Source organism: Ipomoea triloba, chromosome 3, assembly GCF_003576645.1.
Source record: "Ipomoea triloba cultivar NCNSP0323 chromosome 3, ASM357664v1".
Classification (NCBI taxonomy): domain Eukaryota; kingdom Viridiplantae; phylum Streptophyta; class Magnoliopsida; order Solanales; family Convolvulaceae; genus Ipomoea; species Ipomoea triloba.
The window spans coordinates 3,511,895-3,527,949 of NC_044918.1; the positions used below are offsets into that span (position 1 = coordinate 3,511,895).

The 16,055-nt window shown below is 36.1% G+C and overlaps 2 protein-coding genes and 1 non-coding gene across 4 annotated transcripts; 1 reads left to right on the plus strand and 2 right to left on the minus strand.

Moving 5' to 3' along the window:
• Positions 1–7,654: 7,654 nt before the first annotated feature.
• Positions 7,655–7,736, plus strand: TRNAS-AGA. The gene has a single exon. It is a non-coding gene; the product is annotated as a tRNA-Ser (tRNA).
• Positions 7,737–7,806: 70 nt separating this feature from the next.
• On the minus strand, positions 7,807–10,609 carry LOC116014192 (protein DJ-1 homolog D). Its single transcript, XM_031254192.1, has 5 exons — positions 10,469–10,609; positions 10,266–10,382; positions 9,163–9,603; positions 8,251–8,613; positions 7,807–8,164 (listed from the first exon to the last, which is right to left on the minus strand). The coding sequence occupies exons 1-5, from the start codon at positions 10,523–10,525 to the stop codon at positions 7,976–7,978; spliced, it is 1,167 nt and encodes a 388-aa protein (XP_031110052.1). The 5' UTR covers positions 10,526–10,609; the 3' UTR covers positions 7,807–7,975.
• Positions 10,566–15,026, minus strand: LOC116014190. Of its 2 annotated transcripts, XM_031254191.1 has the most exons (7): positions 14,925–15,026; positions 14,109–14,696; positions 12,713–14,005; positions 12,299–12,623; positions 11,948–12,209; positions 11,253–11,853; positions 10,566–10,695 (listed from the first exon to the last, which is right to left on the minus strand). In XM_031254191.1, exons 1-7 carry the CDS (start codon positions 15,018–15,020, stop codon positions 10,678–10,680), a joined length of 3,183 nt encoding a protein of 1,060 aa, XP_031110051.1. In that variant the 5' UTR covers positions 15,021–15,026; the 3' UTR covers positions 10,566–10,677. The 2 variants fall into 2 exon arrangements, with proteins under 2 accessions (XP_031110051.1, XP_031110050.1); XM_031254190.1 differs by lacking the exon at positions 10,566–10,695 and having other exon boundaries at positions 11,011–11,853.
• Positions 15,027–16,055: the final 1,029 nt, after the last annotated feature.

A 16,055-nucleotide genomic window follows, 5' to 3' on the forward strand; every position in this document is an offset into this window, starting at 1 on the left:
ATTTAAAAAAATAAAAATAAAAGGCCGGCCATGCCATGACGATTGGCAGCTAAGATGTTTTTAATATTTTACTTTTTATAATAATGATAATAATAATAATATTTTAAAAAATTAAAGCTTGACAGCAAGCTTTTTAAATTAATTTTAAAATATTTAATTTTTAATAAATTATTATTATTATCAATAATAATAAAATTCAAAACTTCAACACAAGTTTTGTTGTTGTTGTTGTTGTTATTATTATTATTATTATTATTAAGGGTCAAATAGGTTATCGAACTAAAAAAAAATGTAATTGAGTCACTGAACAATACAAATTTATGTAATTGAACACAAAAATGACATATTTACTTGAAAGTATGTTGACGTGGTGGTTATCAAATTAAAAAAAAAATTATAAATAAAATAATTAATTTAAAAAAAAACAAAAAAAAAAACAAAGGGAAAATGACACTTTTTCCCCCTATGTTATGTGCTTATAGCACTTTTCTCCCTGTGTTATTAAAGTGGCAGTTTTTCCCCCTTAGTTATTTTAAAAGTGGTAGTTTTCTCCCTTGTAATATTAAATTGACATTTTTGCCCTTAAAAATAACCATTTCATTTATTTTTATTCTCCAACCAATTATTACTAATATGTATGGAAGATCACAGTTCGATACGAACCTAATCGAACACTGTAGCAATTGAACTTAAATAGTATAGACGGTTACAGTTAGATTCAGAACCGAAAAAATAAAATAAAATAATTGTTGAATTTAGACTATTTTTAAATTAGAAATAAAATTATAAAAATAAATAAATAAGTTTTGATTGGCGGTTCAAATTCGAAATTGGAACCGAACGGTACCGATTTATCAAAATAAGTGTTTGATCATTTTTACTATATATGACTGTGGTTAAGTTCCGGTTCACGGTTCAACAATTATTTAAATTTATTTGGGAAAAGGGTCAAATAGGACCTCGAACATTTCATAAGAAGTCAATTAGGTCCACAAACTTTTAAAACGTGCAATTAAACCTTCAAACATGTCAAAATAAGGCAATGAAGCCCACGAACAGGTAATTGACCTGTTATTACCGGTCATTTGGATTTTCCGGCGACCGACGACACTTTCCGGCCACCGATGACACAGTCCGGCGACGACCGAATCATCGCCGGTCGCCGACTCCGGCGAATGGCCGCCTTCTCCGTGAAGAAGGCAACCAGAAATGGCCACCTTCTTCACGGAGAAGGTGACCAGAGTTCTGACATGTCGCCGGACTGTGTCGTCGGTGGCAGGAAAGTGTTGCGGGTCGCCGAAAAATCCAAATGACCGGTAATAACAGGTCAATTACCTGTTCGTGGGCTTCATTGCCTTATTTTGACATGTTTGAGGGTCTAATTGCACGTTTTAAAAGTTCGTGGACCTAATTGACTTCTTATGAAATGTTCGAGGGCCTATTTGACCCTTTTCCCAATTTATTTTTTCGGTTATGAATCGTAACCAGAACTGTCCATACTATTTCGGTATGATTGCTACAGTGTTTGGTTAGGTTCGAACCGAATCGTGATTATCCATACCTATAAGTAATAATTTGTTGGAGAAGAAAAATAAATGAAATAATTATTTTTAGGGTAACAATGTCAATTTAATATTTCAGGGGGAAAAACTGTCACTTTAATAATACAGGGGGGAAAGTGCTATAAGCACCTAACATAGGGGGAAAAAGTGTTATTTTCCCAAAAACAAAAAAACAAGAACTGCCGGAGATGAAACCCGGCCGGAGATAAAGACCTTCGTCCTGACCATGGAGATGCCCGGAGATGAAGGGGTCATCTCCGGGCATGGAGATGAAGGCGACCGGAGACGATTCATCATCTCCGGGTGGTGATCCAGGTGAGGTATGATCCTGTGACCTTCCATTAAGAAAAGTCACAAAGGTGTTATCTGAACACAAAGTGTTTGACTTATATTGTATTAATAATTTTTTTTGCTAACCATCTTAAATTGCTGTGTTTTTTTTTTGTTTTTTTTTTTTACAAACATTAAATTGCTGAGTTAAAGAATGAATAATTTACTTTTATATAACAAATTTTGTAAATTATTTGTGGGGCATATTGTTCACGATATCACATTATCACGGAGATAAACAGTAACAGCACATGTTGGGCATGAATTAAAAGGGAGGCGACGGATCTGCAGCCATGGTTAACTGGAACGTAACACTCACTCACAAAACAACAAAAATGTACAAATTTTACTGTAGACCGTGATCCACAATGAAAAGAAATGGCATCGGTCCACAATGTGGTCCATACATCAAAATGACGTCGTTTTTATTAATGAAAAGTGTAAGTGTACAAATGATACACGGTCCTTTGTTATTGGCTATGTTATTTGTCAAAAATACACTTAGCCTATATCTAGTTGTTTATTAGTTTTTGGACCGTAAGTCAGTATGTCCACCAGTGCTGAAAGTGAAGCTGTGCCAGCGGATGCTGTCTCAGTCAACAAGGAATTAGTCCACTCATTTAAATTGTGTGGCTAACAGAATTTTAAGGGGTGTGGCTCTCTTTTATTCAAGGAGTTTTTCAGATCTAAAATTGTGAAGGTTGTTAAAGGATGCTACACTATATAAAGGAAGGCACTTGAAGCTCTAAATACAACTCTACACATGATACAAATTCAGAGCTTTCACACGTGAATATTAAGAAGATCATTTGAAGTTTTAATGGCGGTATGCTACTGTCTTTGATGCTGAGTCGAGATGAAGAATTGAAGAATTCTTGGCTTGCAGTTTTGTCAATTCAAAAGTAGATGTTGAAGGTTGTGTGTTGGTTTTGAACCATTGTATGTTTGGGTTGTATTCCAACTTTGTAAACCTTGGTGCATCTAGTGGATTGGGCAAAAGCTGAGTAGCCCCGCAGACGTAGGAGTTATAGCTCCGAACTGCATGATCATTTCCTGTGTCCGGGTTCTCTTTCTTTACTTGCGTTTTAATTCTTGTTTATCTTTTAGTTATCTAATCTGGACTAATCTCTATAAAAACGTTAAATAATCCATGAACCCGTAAAGTATTGCATTCAAGATCCACGAAGTTTTTCAAAAAGAAACGGTTCCCGTTCGCGCTGTTAACTCTGTGTGTATAACATATTCAGTTTCATTTTATATACACTACAATTCCCTTTTAACACAACTACAATTCCTTTTCAATATAACTACAGTTTCATTCGACATTATCACTCAAATATGTGAAATTGTTATTCAGTTTCCTTTCAACACAACTACAGTTTCTTTTATAATACACTGCAGTTTCTGTCAACACAACTACAATATCATTTCGATATAACTACAATTTCATTGGATAATATACACTCAAATATGTGAAACTGTTATTCAGTTTCATTTTATATACACTGCAGTTTCCTTTCAACACAACTACAGTTTCGTTTTGATATAACTACAGTTTTATTTGATAATATAAAAACAAATGTGAGGCAGTATCTTTTGAGATTAACTGTAGTTTCATTTACGGAGCTCCGTTAAAACTTGACGACAATCGTTTCTTTACATAATGAAACGGCGACGTTTTGAAACCATGGTCCACAATGCATTAAGGACCATGGTCCACCGTATAATGACTGACAAAAATGGTGGTTGATAAAAATGATGTCTCCATCCCAGGCCAGTCGTGAGGTGGACGAGATGGGCACCCGTCCAGGGCCCAATGTTATAAGGGGCTTAGTTTGGATTTTATTTTTTGATAAAGATAATAGAATATGTTTCTTGCATGAGGCAAATATTTGAACCGACAACTTCAAAACTATTTTTTTTTTTAAATAACTTCAAAACTATTATTTACATTAAGATTCACAATCATTTAATATGATAATTCATTTAGATATATATTAGAGAATATTAAATTAATTTATTATTAAACTTTATATAGGGCCCAAAACTTGAATGAACACTACTCTAAGATGACAAATTATTCTATGGACTCGGGTCTATGACATAACTGTCACTCCAAAATTATTCTAACTGATTTTTTTTAAAAAAATGAAGTTTAAAAAAATTTATATGTCCATAAAAATTCAAAATAATCCTTTAAAAATGACATTTAAATCATTGAGTTAAGCCTTTCCAAACAATGTAATGCAATTTATAATCTTCGGTTCAACTTTTATGTAGGGCTAAACCCCAAATTGCGCCTATTTTTTTTTTTTGAATATTACTAACTCTATTACAATGCAGTATCTGTTCATAACTACTTTCTCAACCTATTAAAACACAAGAGTCAGTATTGTCTCTACTGAGGCTCGAACCCCAATTGCGCCTACTTAATGGCTAAAATATGAGATCTTAGAAAATTTTGTAGATACCGAAAGGCGAAAGCAATGATGTTGTCGCTATACATTTCGTGTTCCATGAGTTTCTAATTCTCATTTATTATGACACTTGAAGCGAAAGTGATACTCCATCTATATAAAATAATTGTGATTAGTGGGGAAGTGCCGAAGTGGACCAAAAAGTTGTCAAAATGGAAACTCGTGCCTAATTACAAGTAAGCCGAAATAGAAATACAGACTCGTGCCTAACTTGGTTAGGCATTAAATTGTCGAATAGGATTTACAATTAAGGGTGTGTTTGGAAAGTAGGAAAATGACTTCTGAAAAATATTTTCTGGAAAAATGAGTCATTTTTCAGAAAATAACTTCATTTCCGGTGTTTGGATGTATTCTGGAAAACTGTCTTTTATGTGTTTGGTTCATTTTCCAGAAAATAAAAAAGGAAATGGTTTTTTTGTTTAAAGAGAAAAAAATTACAAAAAATTAACAAAAACAAATCACAACAAATTAACAAAAAGAAATATTAAAAAAAAAAACAAACTAGAAACGCCGCCGCCGAACCAGTCGGCGACTGGTTGCGATTGGTTTGCGAAATACCAGTCGCCGACTAGTTCGGCGGCGACTGCTTTCGACAGCAAAGCAGATAACATCTTCTTCCGGAAAATGACTTCCAGAAAAAATTTCCGGAAGTCATTTTCCAGAAAATTGCCTTCCTTTTCCGTTGACCGAAGCCTTATTTTCCGTTGACCTTATTTTCCCCTCATTTGCCAAACACTGAAAACCCGGAAAATGATTTCCGGAAATCATTTTCCGGGTTTTCAAACACACCCTAAGTGAAAAGAAGCATATTTTACTTCCTCGTCAGGTCCATCCGGCCGAACAAAAGCCTAAAACCATCCATCTTGCTTTTTCATTGTGAAATATTACATACATTTTTATTTTATTATCACGTCAAGACGGGAATATAAAAAAAAAATAATTTTAAGTCATCGGGACTTGAAATATTTAGTTCGTTGTCAGAGTTAAAGGTTATGACGGGAGACAGCAACGTGAGTTTGAATTCTACTAGAAATATGTATGGGAAGTCCACAGATTATGAAAGGTATTGATTCTCTTATGCGCATATGAAGACTAGGATGTGGTTGGTGAACTAATTGCACGATTTGCGATTTCTTCCACAGTGATTCTAGGGGTGAAGTCCTATGAATTTAGGATTAATTCGACAAAACTAGGATAATCTCAGTAAATAATAATAATAATAATAACTTTAATAGATAAAATAGCATTATTTGTTATTGATGGTAAGGATAAGGGATTTTGAAATCATCCTTGCCCGGCTTGATCTTTTTGTCCTCACTTGAATGCTCATCCTCAGTGTGGTCAATTTGTCTTTAGAACAAGTTTCTCACAATAGAAAAAGAAGGATTTTGAGATAATCACAGTTAAGATGATAAGAGATACATATTTGTAATCACAAGGTCACGAGTTCGAATTATTACTCCATTGGTCAGAACTAGTCGGTTATGGAGAATTTAGGCTGGTTTACTTCTTTATGGACATTTGCCTTCTAGAGTCACAATGCAGGGTTTACCTATGTTAATTAAAACCCTTTATGCGCTTATAACTTGAATGCGGAAGCACAAATAACAATGAACCGCATGTAAACCAAATTAATCAACTAAACAATGTTCATGATTATGGATCTTTAATTAAAACAAGAAGAATAAAGATAAAGACTTACTTGATTCCATTGAGATGTAATCTTTAACCTGAACAATCAAGAATGCTTCACCTCTCTGATCTGTATACCTTAATCACCTCCTGATGATACGGAGACTGGAAAACTCAGAGACTAAAAACCTTATGATCAGAAACCGTATTGTCCCTAGAGTTTTCCTGGGTATTTATAGATGTGATGAGAAACCCTCTTTCAAGAAGAATGGGAAACTTCCTTTCAGGAATAGAAATCCCTTTAGGAATGTGAAACCTCATTTTAGGAGAACCCATATCCTTTTTTCATTATACATCTTTTAACCCTTATATACTTAAATTTTAACAGAATGAGAGGGAGGGAATTTCACCTAGTAATTCCGTCTTTATACATCACTAATCATCAACGTGAGTCCTTATGGAATTACAACCTTTATTTTATAAATCAATGTTAGGAAATAAGTATTTCTAACAACCTACACCCAAAAGGGTTGTGGCTCGTCATCCAAAAAAAATTGTTGGAATTTTTAGCATAAGATAGCATGTAAGTGGTTATTTTGTGGTACGGATATAAATGAGGTATACTTCTGATTTAATTAAACTTTGCAATAAAATAACAAGATGTGTATGTGGTAAAGTGATAGTGAGCACATTCTTTATGCAATAGGTTGAGTGTTTATTTATAAAATAATATATGAATTGGCATGTAAGTATTATGAAGTGGTAGAGATGATGTCAGCTATTGTCCTTAATTGTATTATTTTTAAAGTATAGGTACTAAACTGAACAAAATATTATACCACTTTTTAAAGTATATGGACTAAATTGAACAAAATACTATAGTACAAAGTCCTCACAAGTACTTAGACCGTGAATATAGAGAGGTAAATTTAAGACTTAAGAGATAAAATAACATTATTCATTACAATTTTTGTATTTCAAACTTTGCAGGCATATTTCAGATCGAATCCAGATTAGCATGAGGGTATTTGCAAAAAGTTTTATGATTAAGGAATTTTTTTATTTTTTTGAAAGGACGATTAAGGAAATTAGAAAGTATAAATTCATTATATACAAATAGAATATAATGGACTGAGGACAGCATACATACAAATAGTTAGTGTGATTGCAAAAAAGAACAAGCATACAGCGAATCCCACGTTAAGTCACAGGCGCATGAGTCAGATCTAACTTGTGTTATTTCTTTATCTAGTGTCTAGTGATACATTCATCAGCCTAACGCCGTGATGTAAGACAGTATTTCAAGTTTTACGGACTAACTCAATTATTTTGATCGATTACTTTAAAGTTTTATTTCAGTAGTACTTTTGACTCATTGTGCGCATAATATATAAGCAAAAGATAAGAATTTAAGACTAACAATATAACTCACGATTTATCTTATTCTTAAAATTAATATCAAAAAACTTATTATTATTATTTTTTAAAAAGGTATCTCAAGTGTTTCTCCTATATTTATTGCTTTCGTAGGGCCTATCTACTGTGGAATATTCCAACCGTTATCACCTTTCCCTCAATAATGTGAGAGGCCTTTGTTTAATAAAGCGAATATATGTATGATAATAATATATCAATTGAAAAACAAATATCGAAGTGGACGTGCCGGAGTGGTTATCGGGCATGACTAGAAATCATGTGGGCTCTGCCCGCGCAGGTTCGAATCCTGCCGTCCACGAATAAATTTTTATTTCTAAGAAGCGGTGCTATCCATTTGATTGCAGAAGAACAGTGGAAACACTTGACACTTCAAAGAAACATAAAACAAACACAAAGTAACACCAAAACCAAAATGTTTTATTCTTTTGTTACAGACAGACACAGGCGTGGCATTGAAAGTTCACACTATCCCTTCTTTTATTTGGGTTCATGTAAAGGTAAGGAGATATGAGACATCACAGAACGCATACTGCAAAATTAGAACACTACGCGCACTCCAAGCAGCGCCATGAACTGAGAAATAAACTCGGGATGGCCTGGCCAAGCCGCGCCTGTCACCAGATTTCCATCAGTGAAGCAACGATCTATCGGCTCTGGCTCTAACCATGTCGCCCCTCCAAGAACCACGTTGAGTTTTACCGCGGGGTATGCAGTACACTTCTTACCCTGCATTACAAATCCCGTGCTGTTGAATAGTCCATCTTTATATGTATAACTCGAAGGAACTAAATCGTGTAGTAATGCATCATTACCTTGAGAACGCCTGCAGCAGCGAGTATCTGTTGGCCATGGCAGATTGATGCAACAGGTTTCTTAGATTCCATGAACTCCTTCACCAATTTGATAACTTCATTGTCCAGTGCCAGATATTCTGGGGCTCTGCCACCAGGAATAACAAGCCCATCATAACTCGAGGCGCTAACATCTTCAAAACTAGAATTTAGGACGAAGTCATGACCGGGCTTCTCGCTGTATGTTTGGTCACCTTCAAAGTCATGAACAGCCGTTGGGCATTTTTCGCCTGCTTTTTTCTTGGGACAAACAGAATCGACTTGACACTCAAGTGCTTGGAGGGACTGGAAAGGAACCGCCACCTCATAATCTTCCATAAAATCCTAAAACGAATGAAATCAGAATGTCTTTACAAGTTACTGCAGATAAGGAATTATGATAAACAACCATAATCTAGTATAAATTAGAGAAAAATATCCTTTGCTCGGATTTTTATGATTCAAAAGTTCCAGTCTATTGGGATATCCATTAATGCAGCATAAAGTTATTAAACTATCAAAATCTGGTGTAACTCAGGCTAACCAGTTAATCAGATTGTGTACTAAATATGCATCTATTATGCAAGTTACTGGAAACATGTTACATGTTTGACACCTACAACAATGTACTAGATATCTACAAGGACCGAGATCAGGAAAAAAGAACGTTATGATCAGATTCACCATCAGTAATCAGTAAAGAAAACCCAAATATGGAAAAGGAATAGGGTAAATGCAATTCAAAGTCTGTGTAATCATATCAACTCTTTCTGAAGCAAGCCCAAACATTAGAAACACAAACCATTTTAACTCAAATGTAGATCACTTAACATCTTGCTTTTCCTTTTTCTTGTTTCCTCAATAAAACAAAATGACTATAGCAGTATAGCTTACCCCACAGAGAAATAGAATTCTTTTGCCAGAACCGGTTATGTTGCCCCCGAGTGCCTTGACAAAAAGCCGGATGAACTCAGGATGCCCTTCATAAGTTGCCCCGGTAATTAAATTTCCATCAACAACACACGAGGCCATTGTCTCTGGTTCTACCCAATGTGCACCAGCATCTATAAGTACAGGCTTCACTAGAGGAAAAGCAGTACACTTTCGGCCGTTGACTACATCTGCTGCAGCCAAGATCAACTGTCCATGGCAAATAGAAGCAATTTGCTTTTTACAGCTCACAAACTTCTTAACCAACTCCAGGACAGATTTGTCATTAGCCAGATATTCCGGGGCACGTCCTCCTGGGATGACCAATCCATCATATTTGCCCGCTTCAACTTCATCAAAAGTTGCATTGAGAGAGAAGTTGTGCCCCCGGGACTCAGAATATGTCTATATCATTAAAATTAAGGCATACTTAGTATTTAGTAACATCCATAAAATCTGCTACTAAATCCTAAACTTATCTGTCACTTCACTCCCTTTCAGATATGGAAATAGAATAACTACTAACTACAAGAACACTTGAGAATTTTAACAGCCTATCAGTTTCTCAAAATTTCATGAATTCAGTCAATTGCAGATAGTAGTATAGTGGATAGGTATTCTATGCTGTAATTCAATTTCTACCTAACACACACTATACCAAGTAAAATGCACAAACTGAGATGACAATGTAAATACTCATGTATACCACATAGGTTGCCCTAGTAAATAATTAGCCCGTCAGTCAATTTTGGCCTATTTGACCATTATTAGTTGTTTGACTTGATTAAAAAATCAATATAAATGTTTAGTTAATAAGTTTTTTGTAACTCCAAAATACTAAATTTCAAAAGGCTACTCAAAGCAACCTTTTGAATTAGCTTTTCAAGAAAAGAAATCAAACCTAACAGCTATCAGCTAACCGTTAATTTAGCAAACACTTTTTATAGCTAATTATACCTTCTAACTCAATCAGCTAAAAGCATCAACTAACAGCCATTTAGCTAACAGAGTTATCTTCTTTGTTTGTTTTTAATGAAAATAATCGAAATAATATAGTATATACATACCTGGTGAGCACCAAGCTGATGAATACCAGTGCGACAAATATCGCCGGCTTTCTTGCCGGGGCAAACGGCGTCAACGGCCACTCCGAAAGCCAGTAGTGCTTGGAACGGAACCATAACCTGCAATCAATCATTTCATTCCCATGAAAATTTAAGAAAATAAAAAATCAGTTAGTACAAGCAATTCGCTTTATCGGATTCGTAACCTCGTAATCCTCGACATAATCACCGCATAACAAGAGGACCTTTTTCGGATTCGCCATTCTGGGGTTTGCTTGATAGCTCTGTTTCTGTGTATGTGGACTGTGGAGGAAGTTCCCAGATTGCCTCGTCTTTTTATACTGTGTATCTACTGAATTTTCTTGAATTTCTACGAATGAAATGACAGAAATAGCCTTAAGATTGCGTCACGGACTCATGATGTCACGGACACCTGCCATAGCCCATAGCTGGGTGAGTATACACAAGTCGCAGTGCTACATGGTTTGGGTATGTATTTGGAGATTTGCCACGTTTCACGTTCAATAAAGTGATAAACGTCGCCTTATAACTTTAACCAATTGTTCATAATTTATCATTGATTATTTCAATTGAGAAGAAAAATATAGTTAAGCATTTAACCAACTTAATTGGTGTTGTCTTCTATATTTTTGTTGCATATGAAATGTTATTGATTAGGATTATTTAAAAATAAATGACAAAGTGAGTATAGCATGATTCTTATATGAAAAAGTTATGAATTCAATTTTTATCAATATTTTCTTAATCGAACTCGTCACTGTAGCAACTTCAGCAGAACACCATTCTTCAATGAAGTAAACTAGGAAGTGTAAAAACTACAAATATTCTCCCCTAACAGTACGCGAATATGAAAAGGGACTTTACCACACACTAAGGCACACGAAAAAGATTAAACATGCAAGAGAAGAGATGAAATGACACCACAGACAAAAACGCCAAACAAGTAAATATACTAACAGAAAGAATGACCTTTTTAAAGCTAAAACCTCCCCAAAAGGTTTTAGAAAAATGTATAAATTTATCACTTGGACTCCCAGCTGGAAACTTGGTAGGCTTATCATTCGGAGTAGTGGCAGAAAGCATGCTAGATTTATCACTCGGGCTCGCGACAGAAAACATGGTAGGCTTATCATTTGGAGTGGTGGCAGAAATCATGCTAGGTTTATCACTCGGGCTCGTGACAGAAATCATAGTAGGCTTATCATTTAGAGCGGTGGCAGAAAGCATGCTAGGTTTATCACTCGGACTCGTAGCAGAAAACTTGCTAGGCGTATCATTCGGGATGATAGCAGAAAGCATGCTAGTTTTATCACTTGGACTCGTGGCAGAAGACATGCTAGGTTTATCACTTGGCCTCGTGGCCGAAAACTCCCAAGGTTTATCACTTGGAATCCTTGCTGATAACTTGGTTGTTAACTCACCAGAAGCATCTGCAATTGCTTTTTCCAAGTTCTTATCATTGCAGGCATCATAGTAGCATCCACGCTCCTTGGAATCTAGTACTAAGTCTCTCCAAACAGAATTACTATTGATCAAAGTCACCCCATTGCCTAATACCCAAAGGCAGTATCTGTAAAAGACCACAAATAGTGAAAACAAGACCTTAATACTGATATTTCAGTAACAGTTTTTCAGATTAATTTGTCCTGGAAACAAAACAGTACCTGGCTCGAGTCAGAGCCACATTTGTTCGCTGAAGGTTGGACAAGAATCCCACGATTCCCATTCCATTAGACCGAACTGTAGATAAAATGATAACGTCTTCTTCTCCGCCTTGAAATCCATCTACAGATCGTACATTCACGGAAAACTCACAGCCTGCATCAGTGCTGTATTTCTTGCCAATCTGTTTTTGGATTGCAGAAACCTGTGCCTTATACGGTGATATGCAGCCAACACGAGCTCTTTGTTTCGAAACTAGAGATTCTGCCATCATTGAAAAACAGAAGAAAGTTGCTAAAAACCAACGTATAAAGACAAGAAGATCAGAACCAGTTGGAGACAATAAAAATAACCTCTGTAAAGCATAGCAATGATCTCAGCTACTGCAGAAGCTTCTGCCATGTTTTTAAAGCTAAATTTGTGATCAAGCTCTTCTTTTCCTTTGCTTATGTTGATGAAAGAATACGGACCGAACATGGCTCCTTTGAGAAACCGTTTCTCGTAGCTTAAGTTTGTGACATTAGGGCCATTCATGATCTTCTCTTCATAGAACTTCCTATTTGGGAACAAACAAATTGAGGGATGCATTCTGTATTGAATGTTAAGGAGATGCTTCTTTTGTCCTAATCTAGCCAGCCTCTCGAACAAGCTTCTCCCAAAATTAGCTTTCTCGCAAATCTGCACATGTAAAAAACTCACCAACTTCTAACAAATACTGCATTGTAACAGAGTCAGTAGTGCTAAAAAAAAATAGTTTCTTTCAAAACCTTGCTTTGAACCATTGCTGTCAATTGTTTCTCGTCTCCAAATAGCATCGCGTGACGAAGACCAGGTAGCTGCAAGGGAATAGTGGATTCACATTCTTTAAGCTGAGAAGCTTCATCAATCACCACCACCTCAATTGGCGTCTCTTCAGTTAACAGCTTGGATGAACTTGAGGCAGTAGAGAAAATCAAGACTGCATTTTTCAAACAGAAGCTCCTAATTTGGTTTTTTTCTAAGAAATTCGGGAGCCAAAAGCTGCAACGAAGAAGTTCTAATGTTGCAACACATTCTGATTTTGTTGTCTGCAACGTACTACAAGAAAGTGAAGAAACTTCAGTCCCCTTGAGGCCTTCTCTCAGTCCATGTGTCTCAGAAACAGTTTTTAACAGTGCTCCGAGAGTTTGAAACACCTCGAGTGCTCTAACCATGTTCTTCACTGCTTCCAGGGGGATATAGGAAGTAGGCAAATGAGTGTACAAGGTTGTCATACAAAACTCTAGTCGATCCGCTAAGGATTTATACTTGTTCAAAACGAATTCCTCGAATGTCCAAATCCTTGCCTTTCCTCCATTGATCTTTTGAGGAGACTCTTCTTTCACCCTTTTCTTCTTTTTCCATTTTAAGCTCTGAATAATGAACTTTTTCCAATGCTTATTTATCCTGGTTTTTTTCAAGTCTTGATTTAGTTCCCCAGTTGAACTTTCTGGTTCTTGTTCCTCATCACTACTCTCTTCATTCTTCTCTTTTATTGACTCGAATAACAAATATTTTTGGTATGAACCTTCGGGTTCTTCAAGCAAACTTATCATCTGAACCAGACCTGCTTGCCACCCGACCACGGGTGACAAGCACTTAGCAAGACCACGAACACGATACTCAAGAAACACATCCCACAGACCCTCGTGATCCTCGATCTTCATTCTTTCTCCGTTGCCAAAAACAACAATGTCCCCGAGACCATAACTGTTATAACGAAGACGACCTGTTACGAGTTCCAGAAGCCGCTTTGCAACTCCTATGACTGCATTGTTTGTAGGAGCACAAGTCAGAGTTCTGCAATGCATATTGAAGAGGATATACAGCAATGAGGCAGCTGTGTTTGTTTTCCCAGTTCCAGGAGGACCCCAAATTAGGTTAACAGTGTTTCTGTGAACACATTGCCTGGCTTTTACACAACTCAAAGCAGCCATTTCCTGGGAATCATCTAATCCAAAGGAGTGAATGGCTGCTCTAGCATTCAATAAAATAGTCCCCTCGGTTTCTTCTCGGGTGCAAAAGGCACAGTTTCTGTCATCCTGGCCATTTTTGAACTTTCATTTAGATTTCAAAGAGGTATTATACTTTAACAAAAAAGTAAAACATAAAAATGACTAAAGGGAAAGATTTTAAACATCTTACATTCCAATTCATTTGCCACACTGTTTTGATCATGTTTAAGTTGGGACTTTCCAGGTCCATATTCAGAGACTTCCATAACCGAATATTCGTTGTCAAACTAGTAAGATAAACAACAAAAACCTCATCTCCCTCCATCCCTTTCCCCCCTTCCTTTTTCTGGAAGGTCATAATGGGCTTCGACGACAGAATTGGAAACCAATCATCATCATCATGATCATGATCATCATCCCCTCTGCCTTGAACTACAGCTATGAGATAGGACATCTTTGGTCTATTCAGATCCTCGATACGCTTAGGCCTCACATCAGAGAACGCGATTAAATCCCCAACCTCTGGTTCATATACTTGTTTATTACTCCCACCACCACTACCCTCTCTAGTTGGCTTCAACCGAATGCTGTAGTAGAAATCTTTTGGAAATTTGAAATCCTTAGACACTTTCAAGGCTAATACCTCACAAGCCGGGGCACTAAACAGTGTGCCTGTCATGTTTGAGTACAAATCAGCACGCGTTTCTTCAAGAAGTGGATAGATGAATGAACTGAGGTAATGATATGTGGACAAGAAGGTATCTGGGATTTCCTTAACCTAAAACATCATATCCCAAGTTGATTATATCAGACAAGAAAAAAGATTCATTTCATTACATGAAACATGAGCAAATTGTATGTAAGTACTGACATATAAGTTTATCAACATGAAACATAGTAGAAAAACACAGAATTTTAAATCAGCAAGAAGTGAGTATATTCTAAGTATTTAGACATATGAATGGAATGTAATCTGATAAGCTCTGCAACCATGCAAGACTTAAACCTTGTCTTTGTACAAATTTTTGTTTATGACATCGTCGAAAGACCACGAAAACACTGCATCGATCAGGCCACTTGTCTTCTTTGCAGTTTCCATCATTCCTGGAAAAAGTTGAGAAATATGTAGCTAACCACAATGCAAAAAGTTTATGTTTTTTTCAGTTTCCAGTCCCTGGGAGATGGAATATGTTTGGCATTTCAGACGGAGCAAAACCAAAGTTGAAGTAAGTAACAGTGCATTTCAGATTAAAATGAAGAAAGATGTACACACAGGACAAACCAATTTCTTAGGAAATCAGTTTAGTATATTTTTTCATCTTTATAGAATATGCTCTATCATCTTTTTAATTACTCTTCCTCTTTCCACAAGCTTTCTCAAAGACTTATAGTACATATATTTCAATTTTATTCATTACTTAAGGTGATATGAGACCATACGGAGATTTTCACGTCTAATTAAGACCTCACAAGCTATAGTATTTTGGAGTGAATTTGTCATGTTTGAGTTAAAATCAGCACGTGTTTCTTCAAGAAGTGGATTGATGAAATAATTGAGGTAATGATCCGTGGACATGAAGGTATCTGGCTCGGTGGTGATGTTGTTTTGGGGAGAAAAAGAGGGAGAGAGGAAAGTGTTGTGAGAAATAGATTTTGAAAGTGTTACTTTGTTTTTTTTCCCTGAGTACTACTGTCTCGAACTCACTCTCATCATTCATGCCAGGACACTGGGTGTCACTAGACCACGAGATCTTTGGCGAAAGTTTTACTTTGTTTTAATGTAAAGTAGCAAGGAGTTAAGGAAACGGTTTTTTTAGATGCATTACTGAATTGAAAAGGCGTGAAATGTCGAGGCAGAGGAAAGCAGTTCATGGAGTATATGAAGTGGACGATTTGTCCACAGATCTAGTGTTGAGCGCTGGATCTATGGAGAAATCGCTCATCGCTTCATAACCTCCATGAGCTGCTTTCTTTTGTTTCAACATTTTACACCTTTCCAATTCAGCAATGCGTTTGGAAAACCGTTTCCATGACTCTTTGCTAGTGGTTTTCTCGACATTCTTTTTGAAATCTATTCACATTAAAACAAAGTAGAATGTTATATAAGAGAGAATTAGCTTGATTCTCCTTCTTTAAC

Coding starts and splice junctions, on each gene's coding strand:
- LOC116014192 (XM_031254192.1), bottom strand. CDS start 10,525: ATGGCGAATCCGAAAAAGGTCCTCTTGTTATGCGGTGATTATGTCGAG. Junction 9,604..10,265: donor ATCAGCTTGGTGCTCACCAG/GTATGTATATAC, acceptor TTAATGATATAG/ACATATTCTGAGTCCCGGGG. Junction 8,165..8,250: donor CTGCTGCAGGCGTTCTCAAG/GTAATGATGCAT, acceptor TTTGTAATGCAG/GGTAAGAAGTGTACTGCATA.
- LOC116014190 (XM_031254190.1), bottom strand. CDS start 15,020: ATGATGGAAACTGCAAAGAAGACAAGTGGCCTGATCGATGCAGTGTTT. Junction 14,006..14,108: donor TGTGGCAAATGAATTGGAAT/GTAAGATGTTTA, acceptor AAAAATGGCCAG/GATGACAGAAACTGTGCCTT. Junction 12,624..12,712: donor CAGCAATGGTTCAAAGCAAG/GTTTTGAAAGAA, acceptor TTACATGTGCAG/ATTTGCGAGAAAGCTAATTT.